At 46.7% G+C, this 18,275-nt stretch overlaps 1 protein-coding gene across 6 annotated transcripts in view; it reads right to left on the reverse strand.

Moving 5' to 3' along the window:
• The window catches only part of MAST2 (microtubule associated serine/threonine kinase 2), a 1,054,635-nt gene that overhangs the window by 177,425 nt on the left and 858,935 nt on the right, over positions 1-18,275 (reverse strand). For all 6 annotated transcript variants that reach the window (XM_069232766.1, XM_069232767.1, XM_069232770.1 and 3 more), the window contains 2 exons: positions 2,554-2,629; positions 244-453 (listed from right to left, as the gene is read on the reverse strand). In XM_069232766.1, the coding sequence (XP_069088867.1) occupies positions 244-453; positions 2,554-2,629 (286 nt within the window). The remainder of the gene's footprint in view (positions 1-243; positions 454-2,553; positions 2,630-18,275) is intronic.

Below are 18,275 nucleotides of genomic sequence, written 5' to 3' on the forward strand. Positions count from 1 at the left end.
GTACAGAATAACTAGGCATATACCATCACTGCCAATAGAACAGTACTTCAAGACCCAACACAAGCACCAGAGTTTCAGTAAACCATCACCCAAAGGGTAAGAAAGCAGGAATGATCGAGAACGAACTAAGACTGTAAACCCATACACAGGATACCCATACCATCTCTGTGATATTTTTACCCAGGGTTAGGTTCCACATCAGCAAATGTCACAGAAAGACGGCTTCCAAGGACAGCTACTTACATCCTGCAAAAGCTTCTCCAAGTTCTCCTGCAGTTCATAGAAGTACCGGGAAGTGATCAGTCCTTCCCTTGACTTGTCCAGGCAATCCCGAGCCAGCTCGATCACCTGATGATGAATGAAGCTGAGCACCCCATCAGCTAGCGGCAAAACATTCTCTGGAGCATTGGAGGTGGTGAACTCAGCTAGCCGCTCCTCCATCTGCGCCGTGGCCTGCAGGAAGGAATGATTCCAAAGAATGAAAGCCTATTCCACCTAATCTAGTTACACTCTTCTACACACAGCAACAGCTAGTGACAATACAACACACAACGTGGTCCTGCTTTTGGCTCAACAGCACCCTCATTGGTTTCACACAGCACTCGAATGGAGGCAGTGAGGTTCTCTTGGGATTGAATTCTTTTTTTTACAGGATTACATGGTAATTAAGTGACTAACTGGGTCACTGCCCTCTAATCAATTGTCCCTGTTGAAATTACCAGCAACATGTATTGGAGGAAAACAGGATTTCTTCTGGAAACAAGGAATATCAACATCAAAGACCTAGAGTATACAATAAATGTGGACATGTGGGACTGAAGGTGAGTACAATGAATGCCAACGAGGAGAGGGTCACAGTGGGTACAATGAATGTCGACACGGAAACTTAAAGGTGAGTAAAATGAATGATGATGAGGAGGAGTCAAAGTAGGTATAGTGAATGTCGATGTGCAGGACTCGAGGAGAGTGCAATGAATGTGGACAAGGAAGAATCAAGGAAGGTGCAATGAACGTGGGCAAGGAGGACTCAAGGTGGGTACAGTGAAGGTTAGCAACACAAAAGGATGACGGATGGAGTGCTGAACAATGCATACACTCACCCCCAGTCACAGATCTGGGTTTAATCCATCGTTCTTTTGCTCACCATGCCACAGTGAAAATTGACAAAGAGGAATCAAGGTGGGTATGATGAATGTCGGCGAGGAGGACTAAAGGTGGGTACAATGAATGCAAACAAGGAGATAAAATGAATGTCGCTGAGGAGGAATCAAGGTGGATACAATGGATGACGACGAGGATGTTAACAGACAACTTGGTATCTGTAGTGGGTATAAACGTGTTAAAGGGTACTTAAAATGTTTGAAATAGTATGAAGGTGCAAGAGGGTGCAACGAAGAGAACAGTAACAGGCACATCGCCAGTTCATTTGTGCTCCATATTATGTTTGACAGATCCAGTGAATTGAGAACTGACCCATCACATGTGCTCACTTTTGTTTTTTAACAACAAATTTTAATTTGTAGTTGAGCCTTAACCAGAGTGGTATTTTCTTCTTCTGTCCGAGTATCACAGAGTTACTCGAGGCAAGAGCGTGCTTGAGAACAGATATCAAGCCAGACGCAGAACATGAACCGTTCCACAGGGTGCTCAGCTCAACTCGCAATCTATCTACGTAGCTGCAGCACATAATGTCTCCTTCTCGTCTTTAACTCAGAAAGGGGTAGTAAAGTTTGAATGAGTGGATCAACGTGCAAGGAGTTAATATGTTTTCTAAACGTTAGATCTAGTTCTAGTTTTTAAACGTCTCTGGTGGTTTACAGTTATTGGGGAAAAAAGATCACAACGTTTTTTGGAATTCCAAGACAAAATTTGTGAATTTATGAAAAGAAAGGGATTAACTCTAGTACTCTGTAGTATGCACAGCCAACACAATAGTTGAGTATTGTTTAAGATAAATGAAAAATATGACAGTGCCCATGATGAGAAAACAAAAAAAACATGTCTGTGTGCAGATGGCCTCCTGATCAGTGATCTTCTCTTCAACAACAAGAATATCTGTGCAGGTCACCTTTCATCCTTGCTGACCCTGGAAGAATGAGAAATAGCAGGTCCTGCTTTGAGTCATTTGCTATCCTCACACTTTGCTTACCATACATCACTGAGCAAGGCTGTACTGTATAACATTTTACTTGCTACCTTGTGTTGGTAAACTAGGACAGTTTCTAATTTTAGGAAACCTTGCTTAAATGATGTCTGACACCCTATAAGCTGTAAAACAAAATGTATGTATAGGCCTTCTCTTAAGGGGAACCAGACGACCACTGACCGTGGAGATCTGTAGATATATGCCTGTGTTGTTATTCTCAGGAGGAGTCTGTTGGCCGATGTCCTCCATCTCGACCCAAAGAAACAAATGTGTATTCTGGTATTACCCGAGTAAAGTGTTATTTTTTCTTCTACACTCTGAAAAAGAAAACAGCTGACATGCTGCCCTGAAAAAGAGGATTTCTGTTACAATGTGCTGCATCTGTGCAGAAAAATGCATGACCTTACCTTGGGGAACCTCTCTTTGTATACGTGGTTCATCATCACAATCTCCCCGTCGTAGGTAATGGGCGACCGTCCAGGACTGGAAAGCAAATTCATAAAAACATGAGAAACTTTAACAGAATCTTCCTTACTGTTTATCAGAATTACTCATTAGAAAAACACGAAGACCCCAAACTTGCAGAACAAAGTGAGTCCTTTACATTACAATCACTGAAGCAACCAGCTCTAGGCACCCGAGTCAGATCAGCACGTGAAACCGGGGAAAGCACTGAACATTGCAGTCTATCACAGCAGTGCAATCTACTTGTGCAGTAAAGTGATTAAAATAATTAGGAAAATAAATGCATGCGATTAAATGCAGTTATCAATATCAAATTGGCGAAATGTATTTATTTGCTGCCTCTCTTTCCTGCTCAGAGAGTAGGTGTCTGTGTTACTTCCTCTAAGTCTATGTAGGAGTCGAACTACATTTGAAATAATGAAAAGGTGTGAATTTCCTTAAAGTCTGGTACACATACATTTTTACAAAGCGGTTTATGGCCCACCACCAAAAAGGATCCCAGTGTCTGCAGTTATGCGTAATCAAGTACAATTTCCTTTTAATGAAATCAAGTGGAGCATGGGTCCATGGGCGGCCATCTTGGTAAAGCACTAGAGAGCGCTGGACCTCCATGATAATGTTGCTGCGCGAGGATCCACATTAGAATGAGCATCTACCCATGAAAGTCTTAAGGGTGGGTGGAGAGAAGGTGACTGTAGGCAAATAAAATGGTCTGTCAGACTTGTTTTCCAGAACAGCATTGTTGCCAAATACTGGCAACAATATATTCGGGATCAGGGAAGCAGATGGAAGGACACTACTTTACACTTAAAAATACTGCCTGAATAGAAGACTCAGTACATCCGGTCAGGCATTTAGGATATCCAAAGTGAATAGGTAAGACAGATGTACAGTTTAGAAGATTTTCTCTAAATTGTTTGCCAATCTGGTAATATACTAGGCTTTAACCGTGTTGGTTTAATTAATAACCTCGGATCTCATGGCTGGCAGGTTGCTGAAATCTCCTTGGGGAGAGGTCAAACCTCCAAACCTTTCCAATTTAACGCAAAGAGAATGAGCAATTTAAACCATATTTGCAGAGAACATAGCATTAACAATGAAGCCTTGCAATTTCCCTAATGTGATACTATAAATCAAATCAATTAATCAAGGATTTATAGAGTGCACTACTCACCCGGAGGGGTCTCAAGGCGCTAGGGGGGGGGGGGGGGGGAGAGCTACTGGTCCAAAAGCCAAGTCTTGAGGTGTTTCCTGAATGATAGAAAGTCTTGGGTCAGGCTGAGGTGGAGCGGTAGGGAATTCTAGGTCTTGGCGGCTAGGTGAGAGAATGATCTTCCTCCGGCGGTGGTGCGACGGATGCAGGGAACGTAGGCGAGGGCGCGGTTGGCAGAGCAAAGGTTGTGGGTGGGGGGGTGAAAGGTGAGTGTCGTTGAGGTAGGCGGGACCTGTGTTGTGGAGGGCATTGTGTGTGTGGATGAGGAATTTGAAGGTGATCCTCTTTGATACTGGTAGCCAGCGTAGGTCTCTGAGGTGGGGTGAGATGTGGTCGCAGCATGGGACGTCTAGAATGAGGCGGGCGGACGCGTTCTGGATTCTTTGCAGCTTTGTTTGGAGTTTGTTTGTTATTCCTTCATATAGGGCGTTTCCGTAGTCCATTCAGCTACTGACCAAGGCGTGGGTGACGGTTTTCCTGGTTTCGATGGGAATCCACTTGAAGATTTTACGGAGGAGGCGGAGGGTGTTGTAGCAGGAAGAGGAGATTGCATTGACCTGCTGAGTCATGTTAAGTGTGGAGTCCAAGATGAAGCCCAAGTTGCGTGCGTGGGTGGTGGGTGAAGGTGCGGATCCTAGGGGGGTGGGCCACCAGGAGTCCTTCCAAGCTGAAGGGTTGGTGCCGAAGAGGAGTATTTCTGTCTGGTCTGTGTTTAACCTGAGGTGGCTTGATTCCATCCAGCTGGCGATAGCGTGGAGTCCGTTGTGGAGGTCCGTTGTGGAGGTTGCTCTTTGCAGTAGTGGGGTCTTTGAACAAAAGAAGAGGATTTTGTTGAGCCTGACATAACTTTTGTCAATGATGTATCAGATTTAACCAATGTATGTAGACAAGCATACATTAAACCCACTGCCTACATACACCGACTAACATCCACCCCAGTTATGATGGTCTTTGGTAAAATAATATGAACTGTTTTACGGACGGGGGTTGGCAGCTTAGATCAGTATTTCTCTGGGAACAGCTCCTCAGTAGAAAGCTGGGCACTCCTCCCAGTTCCCTAAGGGTGGCCATGGTGTACAGGAGTTTTGACAGTCTGGAATAATACTTAATATATGTCAGAGGTGCATACATTAGGTATGCAAGTTCAGTGCTGCAGCCAATTCAATCATTGTCGTCCCACGGCTCAAGGGACGTCTGTGGCAGAGGAGGCCTGGATTTCCTACCGTCAGAACTCTATGTGAAGGGACCTTAGTAGTGGGTGGCAGAATTGTGTGTCTCTGTATTGTGTACGTATAAGGTATGAATATTTACCATTTTGGGAACTAACCAAATACAAGCATCTTTAATCAGTGCAATTACTTATTATTTTTCCTGTGCTGAACTGCTCTTATGTTTGCTAGCACTGTCAACTGAGCCATCATTCAAATAATATTTTTTCAATATGCTTCACGCTACACTCCAAATGTTTCTCAAGGATGTAACCCACATGCTGCTATTATTCATTGCAATTGAACTTGATTTATGGACAACAATTAAATAAAATAAATAAAATGGACTTATATAATTTCAATTTTTGAGAAGGGTAATATCCAGAAATGAACATTGTACAGCTTTGGATTTTGTTTTGCGCAATTCTCTTTTATGAATTGGCCACAAAACCCACAAGATTCCAGAAAAAAACAGACACTGAAGAGTGGGATCAAGAGGAATGCTTGCTATAGAGAGAAGAGTGACTCATGAGGAGGCGAGATGCATAAAAGGGAAATTCTCACACATAAGGTGGAAGCAAAATCACAAAAAGTATGGCTTAGGAAATGTGGAAACAGAAAAATTATTAATTTTGGAAATAATTTCTTTGCATGATTTTTCTTGCCAAATAAGATTTTAACATTTATAATGTTTTTTCCCAGCAAAGGACGTTGGCATGGTTCATTCATTAATACATAAATATGTCTTCTTGACCGTCAGGAAAAAATCACATGTATCCCCACTCCTATAGATGGAATCCCTACCTACCTTGAGGAGCCTGACTTTGTAAAGTAAGAGAGCCATCACCATCATCCACACTTGTGCAAATATGTGGTAGAGTGTCCTCGACCAATCAGAGTACAGCACCTGATGTTAATCTGTTCATTTAAAGAACCCTCAAAGGCTCTATGTGAGAGACTAATTGTATTTCCAACAAATCTTCGCAAGAACTTGCCTTTGAGCACTGGTTTTATCAGTATTACCAGGCCATTCAATTCCCAGCGCGGGCTAACGGGTGTATCATGAGATGTGTGGTATTGTAGAATAGGGGTAGCCACTCTGCAGAAAAGAGGGCCAGATTGATGTCAATCTTCAGGATAACTGCTGCTGTACATAAACTACATTTAAATGGATTATATAAAAATTAACTTAGTTAGACATCCTGAATGTTCAGCTTAGACACGCCGGGACCTAAGCTGGAGAGCACAGTCAGAGAAAAACCAACCCGCTTTTTATTTTATTTATGACTTTCATTACTTTTTTCTGGACTCACCCACCTAGTAAACAGAATCTCACATCTTTTAGAAACGATTTTGTGAAATACATGCCACTTTATGTTTTCCTAAAGTGCCTGCTTTGTGGACTTCTTAAGAGTTAATCAGTTTTTCTCTGCCAAAACACATCCCCAAGAAATTTCTGCAAATAATTTTTTGAAAAAAGGGTAGCTGCAGTTCAAATGCAAGGGTTATTTACATACGGCTGAATGAGCATCCGGTCCGTTGCTTTATGTTTATGGACTACTTACATACTCCTCCTACCATATTTACGAGGAATATAATTGCTATAATTCTGTTATTGTATGGTGGCTCTGTACCTTGATAATTTGAATAAAAGAATATTACGGTTAAAAAAAATAAAGGCTAGTTTCTAAGAAAAGTTGCTCACTGTATGATGACATTCAAGTCATTTTTTTAGGTAAAGTACTTGGTTACATGTAAGGTTACCAGATGACATTACAACACTTTGAAATAATTTTGTAAAGGCAATCCTTGGACTGGGAAAAGGTGCCCCTTGTGACCCTGAATCGTCATTCCGTAATTTTAAGCTACAGAAGCTTTAATTAAGAGCAGTTTTCAGTAATATTTCACCAATAGTACTCATGAATGGGCGGCCTAATTGTTAAATGTAGAAAGGGAAAGTAAAAGTCTCAGCATACAATTAGATCTTAGCTAAAACGCAGAGGTGTGCGAAATGTGTTTAATTTGCTTTTGAGCAATCATGCAAAATTACACTAAATTGCATTAAATACAAATTCATCATTTTGAACTATATTTTTGAGCAAAATTTGCCCTTGCGCCAAACGTTGGTGGGGGGGCATTTAAACAAAAGCCCCGCAAACTGCTGCTTGCGTTCTGCTGTTCCCATGCAGTTGCAGTAAAGTTTTACGGCGCATGGTTCATAACTACATGACATGGTATAATGGTGTCATTTCAGAAATTTGGCATAACAAGCTTAACGCGAATTTCCTGGAATTAGCCTGCGTGATTTAGCTTTTGCCCAGGCCAGTTAAAAGCCAAAACTGGATAAAGGTGACCTTGATGGCATGGGGCTTGCTCCCGGGTCTGTCTGGGTTGCTACCAGGTTCTGTGGCTTAGAAACAGAACAGAAAACATCAGAGAAGTGGGTTCGAAGATACAGCGATTTGGTACAATGTGGCCGTGGTGGAACTTCTTATTTCGAAATATTAATCACACGGGAGTTGGCAATGTTGAGAGGCAAGTAAAACGGCGAAAATATGTGAATTTTCTTCCAGAGTAAATCCCTTTTTATGGAAACTTCACTCTATTGAAGAAGAACACCAGTCACGATAAAGAGGGGAGGGAGAGAGAAAGTGTGTGTGTTGGGGGGGGGGGGGGGGGGGGGAAGGGGGAGGGGGGGCATGGAATGGTATATAAACTAATCCACTCGAGTTTTTTGTTACATCCTGTTGCTACACATTATATTGACCACATTAAAATGTTACAGTAATGTTATAGTGGCTTTTAAAAGGGCATACATTCTCTCTTTTAAACGTAAATTTGAATGCCGAAAAATCGCAGATAAAAAATAAACAGGAATAATTTAACAAAAAAAAATGCCATTAAAAAAACTTCAAAAAAATGTGTGAGAATGTTTTTGTAGGCGTTGGTATTTTTCCTCGATATAAAATATACACCGAATTTTCAAAAAAGCAGGTCCTCGTTCAACATCAGATGAAAGACGTGCCGCTTCCGGCGGCTTTGGAGGGTGCTTTCCACCTAGGTGATCTCATCTTAGCTCATGTGCGGTGGTATCTGATGCAAGCATGCTAAGCTGCGCCCTCTGACTCACCGCGCGCTAAGCGCCCCCTCGGGCGGGCAGGGTGAGGTCACTCGCAGATGAATTAATCGCGCGTTTGCTGTGCCTGGAGCCTCGCGGAGCGTGACGGGCTCCCCGCGGATCCTTTGTTTGGGAGGCCCCGTCCCCACACCTCCCAGAGAATACCCCCTGGCGGCCCGAGTCTGCCAGCCGAGATTAAATATAGATTTAGATCTGCTGCAATAGATGGAAAGCGCCAAGATGCCCCCCTATGAGACTACGCAGTTTATTTATATTTACACAGCGCTGTTGATGCTGTGGGGCCACAGACCAGGTGGGTGAATGCTGATGAACGAAGGGGTCCGCCATTTTTGGATGGGGCGTGAAGGCCGCCAGGGCTGGGACCAACTTTTACTAAAGGGGATTGGTTAGAGTTGTGGCCATTTATTTTAACAGGTGCATTCTGAGATGGTTGTGGAATTGGGGCTCTCTGGGCCTCTTCTTCAACGTTGGTGGGGACTTGGCCTCTCGGGCGTAGGCCCATAATACCTCGAACTGTGTATTGAAGCAGTTAGTGTTTTTTAGGAAGGTTCTTTACATGGCTTTGGCCGGTTCTAACGTCACGTGGCTATGCACAAACAACAACTCTTGCAACAGCTAGGATTTGCTGATACTTAGGGTCTTGAGGGTGGTGCAAGCATGTTTGCAGGAAAGTTGGCTGGTGTCGCCTGGGTGTGATGTAGTTCGAATGCCTGGCTCATACGAGCTTTGGGGCCTTATATCGAAACAGTTTCAAGGAGTTCTGGTCCACTCGCAAATTCCCACTAACAGCAAATCACAACAACGGAGCAGGGATAAAATAAAAATCTGGGGGCCTGCCTCTCTTGGAGAGTTACAACTTGTGCTTACTCAGTAACTTAATCTGCTGAAACAGGGACCAATCACAAACTATATGTGGACAAAGCCAAACTAAATCAGAGCTACCACCCGTGAAGCACACAACTGACTCCAGAAAACGCTCGAACTAAAAAATATATTTGTATGTGGTGCAGAACACATGGGGCCTCTGCATTAGAAAACATATTTATTTAATTAGATTTTTTATTTTGTGTTGCACATCACGAGTGATGTCAGAGGCTAGAATAGGTCTGTGGATTTGACTTCTCAATGTTGCATGTGACAAATGAGTGTCTGATCTTAACTGAATATTGCATGGCTAGTGCCTCATACGTCATGACGTCACGAACCACTGTTGCTTTTTCCCTGCAGGATATGCCAAGTGTGTGCAGCACAGAAATCTTTCTCCACATTCACCACCTTTCGGCGATTGCTACAACTTTACAACATCTATTCGTTTCTATGACAGGACGCAGTGGACCAATGAGGATCCGAATGCCAGCCGAAGGTTTAACACAACATTTACAGAACCGAAGTAATATTCTCTAAAATAATTTTAACATTTAATAAGTCTATCCAGTGTAGAGAATAAGACAGTTCTCTTTAACCGGTCTGGCTTCACAAGCAATCAGCAATAACAGGGATGCGAGAATATTACTTGGTTTCATCCTCACGGCTTGCGGTTGTGACAACATTCATCAGATGGCCCTTTAAACCCATCAATTAGGATGTAGTGAGCCACCGTCCATGCTAGGGATATGTCTCAGTGAGCATGCCTTGTACTAGGAGTGTACAATTTGTTTGATTGGCCTTACTTTGGCTAACCACTCGTAGAGCTCTTAGGGCATGAAAAGAGAGAGGTGAAGGGCTGCATGTATGAACAGCAATAAATACAGAGGACGTTCTTACTAAGCTGCGCCCCAGGAAGGAAGTTAATTCTTGTTATCCCACTGCACCTCTTCAAGGAGCACTACCCCCGACCTGACAGTCTACACATGAGATTCTCTCAAAGAGCTAGGTTTTGCTCTAAAAATACCACCACGCACATGTACACATATCATTGCAACAGTGTACCCAAGTTGGAAACATTACCTGGAAGAGTATTGAGGAACTGAGCCACGGCACTGCAATAGCAGACACAACCAAAGACTTACAAGATGTGTAGCGGAGGGTCTAGTGTAGGGGAGGGTCTAGTGTAGGGGAACGGCAAGTTTAACTGAAGGAGCCCATCCTTGAGTTGGAGCACAGTTGCAAGGAGAACCCGGGCATGGGCTCACGCTTTTAGTGTCACACATGCACTGAGACATTCTCAAACTATGCCCCTGTTGAAGTGAGGGAGCAATATGGAACCTTTTTTGGCTTTTTATTGGACAAAAATCATCATCTTCATACTCCCTGTGTCGAACAAGCGCAATGTATATCCCGCAGACTGAGCTAAACCTATGAAGGTTATACTCATACCATTGTTACCAAAATCCTCTAGATCTCTGCCATAGTAACTCATGATTCTTCCATGAGGTGGTCAGCATGGTGGTGCTCTCCATCTATGCCAGCTGTACTCTTTCAGAATCATAACAATCCTTTTTTGAGGACATGCTTCAGTACAATACCTTGCATTGCATTTGTGGCACCCACTGCTTGAGGGCGATGGGTTCACTTATCCAGGCATCAACAAACATTGGGCTTGAAGTTCCTGGTTGGGCTGGATTGAGCCACATCTGGGCAGAACTGACTGTCCTTGCACAGCTGTGATGCTGCCTGCCTCCACATGTGTACCTCAGGCACTCAATGGATGTGGGTCAGGAGAAGACCGTTCCGCCGTGCCACAGAGCAGACGTGGCTGAACCGTGCAACCCTCAGTCACAACCTGTGACTGCACAAGATCTTGTTCAAATGGTAGGAAAAGAAGAACATGTTTTAATTGTATGACAGTGAATAAAAAACATATGAAAACCACTTTGGGCAGAAATGGTGTTTTTGACAGATGGTGCATGCCACAATGCTAAGGACATTTTTCTATTGTTGAACCTTAAACAAACCCTACAGCAAAAGTATCCACCACTTTTGCCTGGTAAGAGAAATGCAACGACCTAACTGATTTCTTTTCTAACAAAATCACAGCTACATATAGCTCTTTTCCAGCTGACGTCCAGCATGTCAAATTTCCTTCTATCTTTGAGGTAGACACACTGAATAGGGTATATTTTTCAATATTTCAACCTATCCATCCAGACAATTTTTTTTTCTGTCATTATGAAGTCTATCAGTTCCGGCTCCCAACTAGATTTACCTCCCCCCAACCCCCCACCACCTTTTGCTTTGCATAGAGCTGCACTTATCCTATTTTGGTTGATCTTCTCAACATATCCATTTCTTCTGCAGTGGTACCTCAGGTGTGGAAACACACAGCAGAGTTGTCCCTGTTGAAAATGCCTTCCATGGACTCCGCTAAACTAGGAAACGTGTGGTCGGGCTCTCTCCCTCAGCTGATGTCTACAGTGCTGGAGAAGTATATTCCCCAGCAACTGTCTAAGTATCTTGAGGCCCACAATGTTTTGTACTCTTCTCAATCTGGCTTTCACCCCTTCCACAGGACTGAATCCACCCATCTTCCAGTAACAGAAGAACACAGATGGACTCTAGGTAAAGGATGGTGTGCAGCACTCATGCTGTTGGATAGCAGCCTTGCGTTTGACACAGTGTCTCACAATATACTGATAGCCAGACTATGACTATGGGATTCTCAACATGGATCTCACATGGTTTACATGTTTTCTGGAACATCAATCTTTCCAGGTGACTATGAAGCCTTATTTTTCAACACCCACATGAGGTTCTTATTGAGTTCCCAAGGTATTGTCACCGAGTCCAGTGCTTTTTAGGTAGAGCGTGCAAGCGCTCTGACATGTTGTAATCTATCTGTGGGCTTTTAACCACACCCACCACACACCCATCACTATCACTCGTTCATGGGCTTGCCTTTCAAAAATCCTTTATCAACATCGGGAAATGCTTTACGTTTGTCCCTCCTTGGGGCAGTTTTGTTACCGCCTTGGCCATCGACCCTGTTACATGGATAATTGCATGACTGCCGATATGTTTGACTGCGAGCAAACTTATTTTTCCTTTTGTATCTCTCCTTCGTCCACGCTCATGGTGGCTGTGGCGCTTTGAATTGGCTTGCTTATGTCAACTGTTTTACTTTTCATTTTCAATTTACATGGCAAGAAAAGTCCGGTTAGGAATTTACAATGCTAATAGCTGTAACTCGAGCAAACGGGAGACCCACTGCATTGTAAATGCTTCTCAATCAATCAATCAATCATAGTATTTATAAAGCGCGCTATGTACCCGTCAGAGTTTCGAGGCGCTGAGGGGGGGGGGGGGGGGGGAGCGCTGCTGATTTAGCGGTCGAAGAGCCAGATCTTGAGGAGCCTTCTGAATGCGAGGAGGTCCTGGGTCTGGCGAAGAGATGTGGGGAGAGAGTTCCAGGTCTTGGCGGCGAGGAAGGAGAAGGATCTGCCGCCGGATGTCTTGCGCTGGATTCGGGGTACGATGGCGAGGGCGAGGTTGGCGGATCGGAGTTGACGTGTTGGAGTGTAGAAGTTAAGTCTGGTGTTGAGGTAGGAGGGTCCGGTGTTGTGAAGTGCCTTGTGAGCGTGGGTCAGGAGTTTAAAGGTGATCCTCTTGTCTACCGGGAGCCAGTGGAGTTCCTTTAGGTGAGGGGAGATGTGACTTCGGCGGGGTATGTCGAGGATCAGTCGGGCGGAGGCATTTTGGATACGTTGGAGTCGTTTGATGTCTTTGGTTGGGATGCCTGTGTAGAGTGCGTTGCCGTAGTCAAGTCTGCTGCTGACGAGGGCCTGGGTCACCGTCTTTCTGGTTTCTGTTGGAATCCACTTGAAGATTCTGCGGAGCATTCGAAGGGTGTTGAAACAGGAGGAGGAGACGGCGCTGACCTGTTTGGACATGGTGAGGGCGGAGTCCAGGATGAAGCTGAGGTTTCTTGCGTGGCTGGCAGGGGTGGGCGGGGGTCCGAGGACGGAGGGCCACCATGAGTCGTTCCAGGCCGAGGGAGTGCGCCCGAGGATGAGGACTTCCGTCTTGTCGGAGTTGAGTTTCAGGCGACTGTTGTTCATCCAATCGGCGATGGATTTTAGTCCCTCGTGGAGGTTTGTTTTGGCAGTGAGCGGGTCTTTGGTCAGGGAGAGGACGAGCTGGGTGTCGTCGGCGTAGGAGATGATGCTGAGATGATGTTGGCGGGCCAGTTGAGCGAGGGGGGCCATGTAGACGTTGAACAACGTAGGGCTGAGGGAGGATCCTTGGGGGACGCCGCAGATGAGGTTGGTGGCTTTGGAGCGGAAAGGGGAGAGACGGACTCTCTGCGTTCTGTCGGAGAGGAAGGATGAGATCCAGTGGAGGGCTTTATCTTGGATGCCGGCTTCCTGGAGGCGGGTCAGTAGGGTGCGGTGGCAGACGGTGTCAAAGGCGGCTGATAGGTCGAGGAGGATGAGGGCTGAGGTTTCGCCGTTGTCCATTTGATGTCTGATGTCATCTGTGGCGGCGAGGAGAGCAGTCTCAGTGCTGTGGTTTCGTCTGAATCCGGATTGTGAGGGGTCCAGGATGGAATTGTCTTCGAGGAAGTGGGTGAGCTGAGTGTTGACGATCTTCTCGATGACTTTCGCTGGAAAAGGGAGGAGAGAGATCGGACGGAAGTTTTTGAGATCGTTGGGGTCGGCCTTGGGTTTTTTGAGGAGGAGTTGGATTTCTGCGTGTTTCCAGCTGTCCGGGAAGGTGGCAGAAGTGAACGAGAGGTTGATGATCTTGCGGAGTTCGGGGGCGATGGTGGCGTTGGCTGAGTTGAAAACATGATGGGGGCAGGGGTCCGTGGGGGAGCCTGAGTGGATGGTGTTCATGGTCGTTATGGTTTCTGCCTCGTCCACGTGGGTCCAGGCGGTGAGGCGGCAGTCGTGGGAGGAGACGTCGGGGGTGGGGTCTGGCGGTGGACCGGTGTTGAAGCTGTCGTGGATGGTAGCGATTTTCTGGTGGAAGAAGGTGGAGAGGTCGTCGCAGAGTTTCTGGGAGGGCGGGATGTCGTTGGAGTTGGCTTTTGGATTGGAGAGTTCCTTCACGATGCCGAAGAGTTCTTTGCAGTCGTGGGCGTTGTTGTTGATGCGTTCGGTGAAGTGGGCGCGCTTGGCGATGCGGATCCGTTGGTGGTGTTCGCGGTTGGCGTTTTTGAGGGCGACGAGGTTGTCGGGTGTGCGTTCTTGGATCCATTTCTTTTTGAGCTTCTGGCAGATGCTTTTGGAGGTGGTTAGATCGTCTGTGAACCAGGCTGGTTTTTTCTTTCCTTGGATGGCGGTGGGTTTCTTGAGAGGGGCAAGGGTGTTGGCGCAGTCGAGGATCCATTGATGGAGGTTGATGGCGGCTGTGCTCGGGTCGGTTGCGTCGGGTGGAAGGTTGTTGATGAGGGTGCTGGTCAGTTGGTCTTGGGTGACTTTGCCCCAGCGGCGGTGGGGAGGTAGCTGGATGCGGTGTTGCTCTGTGGTTTTCTTATAGGTGAAATGGACGCAGTGATGGTCGGTCCAGTGGAGTTCGGAGGTGTGGCTGAAGGAAATGTAGTTGCTTGAGGTGAAGAGGGGGTCAAGGGTGTGTCCGGCGATGTGGGTGGGCGTGTTGACTAGCTGGCGGAGTCCGAGGTTGAGGAGGTTGGAGGTCAGTGATGCGGTGTTGACGTCGTTGGCATTTTCCAGATGGTAGTTCAGATCTCCCAGGAGGATGTAATCCGGGGAAGCGAGGGCGTGGGTGCTTGCAAGGTCGGCGATGGTGTCGCTGAAGGGGGCTCTTGGTCCTGGAGGGCGGTATATGAGGGTTCCTCTGAGGGTCGTGTTGGGGTCCGTGTGGATCTGGAAGTGGAGGTGTTCGGCTGTCCTGAGGGTGTCGTCCGAGTGGGTGTGGATTTTGAGGGTAGCTTTGTGAGCGATGGCTATTCCGCCGCCGATTCCGTTGGTTCGATCTCTTCTGGTGATTTTGTAGCCGTCCGGTATGGCGATGGCGATGTCCGGAGACGAGGAGTCGTTCCACCAGGTTTCGGTCAGGAAAGCCACGTCAGGAGCAGTGGTGTCGAGCAAATCCCAGAGCTCGATGGCGTGTTTTCGTGCGGAGCGGGTGTTGATGAGGATGCAGTTCAGGTGGTTGGGGTTGAATGGTCGTTCCGATGCAGGAGAAGTTGCAGGTACGGCAGGAAAAAGGTCCTTTAGTGTGCTTCGGGGATGCCCGGCAGCATTCAGTGGAGGCGCCGGGGTTGAAGGCGCGGAGTTCGTTGATCGAGTAGCGGATGCGGGGGGCGCGAGGGCCAGGGGGTGTGGCGCTGGGCGCGGTCCAGGCGCAGACGGGCGCAGACGGGCTTGCCTCTGGCGTGCCTACGGCGCGCCAGCGGCGCGCCCGCTGCGCGCGGACGCGCAGCGCCAGTCATTAAGAAGGGAGGGAGGAGCAGCTGGGAGGGAGCGGCAAATGGGGGCGCGAGGGGGGCGGGGCCGCAGGGAGGCAGGGAACGGGGAGCGCACAAGGGGCAAAAAACACTGAAAACGAGCAAAACTACAAGCAGTTACAATGATAAAATACAATGAGAAAATACAATCAGAAATACAATAATGGCACAATACACGATCGGGGAGACAGCAATCAGGGGGGCACAAAGGGGGCAGAAGCGCCGGCGGCGAGGCGCTGAAAAAACGAAAAAGCCAAAAAACACTTACAGGACGGCGGAAGCGGCACACGGGTCAAGTGAGCCCACTAGCCACCAGGGATGAGGCGCAGGAGGATGCCTGCGGGTGGAGGAGGGCCTCGAACACGCAAACGGCAGCGTGCTCGTGGGACAGAGGCAGAAGGCAGCAGGTTGGTGCTGCGGTCGTGGGGGGCGAGCTCAGGACCTTAATGTGTATGTTTAACCCCTGGTGAATCTGGTGAAAGTTTGATTTCTTATGCTTACACACAGATTATTTGTTCTTGTGCCCCCGGTCCAGAGGGCTCTTGGTCAAAATTGAGGCAATGCCTGTTGCCTTGGCAGGCTTAATATGTCTCAACTGCCTAAAGTGAATGGCAGTAAACCAGAAGTGACAGTGATAAGTGACATTAAATCAGCCCAATCTCTGGTGCCCTCACCTGTGGCCAGTTGTATTAGGACCTTTCCCAATGCCCAAACCAGTGAGTGTCGACTGAAAACAATCTATCCGCCGACCACCAAATTAAAACTGTCTGCATGTTGTTTCGGCCTTCTGAGACGTTTGAACAGGTACTGTGGGTCTTAGACAGCACTACTAAAAAAAACCACAGTCCCGTCCATTATAAAATCTCATCTGGGCTATGGCAATGTGCTCTACTTAGGTGCCGTTCGTGTGGCTTTACAAAGACTGATTCAAAAGAAACAATTCAAAAGAAATAATTCAAAACGCTGCATCCCGGCATCTCAGTCACATCCCCGCACATCACGTGACCTCTTCCATAATGCCTGTCCTGGCTGCTGTTAGGACAGCGCATACAATGTAAGACTCTGCTTTGCGTACAGGGTTTTTTCAAGATTGGGCCTCTCTAGCTCAGACATCTTTTTCAGCCACACGCTCCATCTAGAGCACTAACGCCGTCCAATGTGATGCTGGCTCAAGTTCCCCGATTCATCTGCTCTGGACATTGAGGCCGCTCTATAATCTATTTGGCACCTAAACTCTGGAACTTACTACATCTTCAACCAAGTCCTAGTGAAAGGATATTTTGTTAAATGTAAAGACCTTCCTCTTCTAAGTGAGCAGGACCTGTCGGACAGATCAGTGAGGTAATCTTTCTCTTAGCGCTGGGAAACCCCAGTCAGGCAGCTATGCGCTTTTATAAATCTGGTTCACATACCATGACATGCATAACTGCAACCGGCCATAACTCAAGTCGGCTCATGAGTTATTAGTCTGTGACGCTGGTTTGCGTTGCCTCGGAAGAAACACGTAAGGACTGTGTTTCGAAACTATACCTGTGGCCGGTAACAATTATTTATGGTTCTACCGCCTGACGAGTAGCCAGTACTTTGACATGGCATGCAAATTAAGAAATTAAAGGCCAGCTAATTTGCAGAATACACAGCTATCAAGTCTAAGTGCTTGCGGCCATGCGCAGTTAGGCAGCGGGACGGTGCGAACGTTTTCTCCCTTGCAACATTAATTTCAAGGCAGGGAATATTAATCAAGGAACCTTGTTCGAACTCTGACAACAATAAGGAAATCGGCCTGGTACAGTAAACTGCAGATCTGGCATTGACAGGGTGTAGGAAAGCACCATCTGGCATGTTACCCCCATATTTCACTGTATATATGTTGTTTTAGTCTATGTGTCACTGCTCATAGTATGTGCCCTGTCTCACTGAGGCTCTACTAACCAGAACCTCAGTGGTTATGCTCTCTCTGCTTTCCAAATTTGTCACTAACAGGCTAGTGACCAATTTCACCAATTCACATTGGCATACTGGTACACCCATATAATTCCCTAGTATATGGTACTGAGGTACCCAGGGTATTGGGGTTCCAGGAGATCCCTATGGGTGGCAGCATTCCTTTTGCCACCCATAGGGAGCTCTGACAATTGTTACACAGATCTGACAGTGCAGCCTGAGTGAAATAACGTCCACGTTATTTCACAGCCATTTACCACTGCACTTAAGTAACTTATAAGTCACCTATATGTCTAACCTTCACTTGGTGAAGGTTGGGTGCAAAGTTACTTAGTGTGTGGGCACCCTGGCACTAGCCAAGGTGCCCCCACATCGTTCATGGCAAATTCCCCAGACTTTGTGAGTGCGGGGACACCATTACACGCGTGCACTGTACATAGGTCACTACCTATGTACAGCGTCACAATGGTAACTCCGGACATGGCCATGTAATATGTCTAAGATCATGGAATTGTCACCCCAATGCCATTCTGGCATTGGGGGGACAATTCCATGATTCCCCAGGTCTCTAGCACAGAACCCGAGTACTGCCAAACTGCCTTTCCGGGGTCTCCACTGCAGCTGCTGCCAACCCCTCAGACAGGTTTCTGCCCTCCTGGGGTCCAGGCAGCCCTGGCCCAGGAAGGCAGAACAAAGGACTTCCTCTGAGAGAGGGTGTAACACCCTCTCCCTTTGGAAATAGGTGTGAAGGCTGGGGAGGAGTAGCCTCTCCCAGCCTCTGGAAATGCTTTGATGGGCACAGATGGTGCCCA

The sequence above is a fragment of the Pleurodeles waltl genome, chromosome 4_2 (assembly GCF_031143425.1).
Source record: "Pleurodeles waltl isolate 20211129_DDA chromosome 4_2, aPleWal1.hap1.20221129, whole genome shotgun sequence".
NCBI classification, from domain to species: domain Eukaryota; kingdom Metazoa; phylum Chordata; class Amphibia; order Caudata; family Salamandridae; genus Pleurodeles; species Pleurodeles waltl.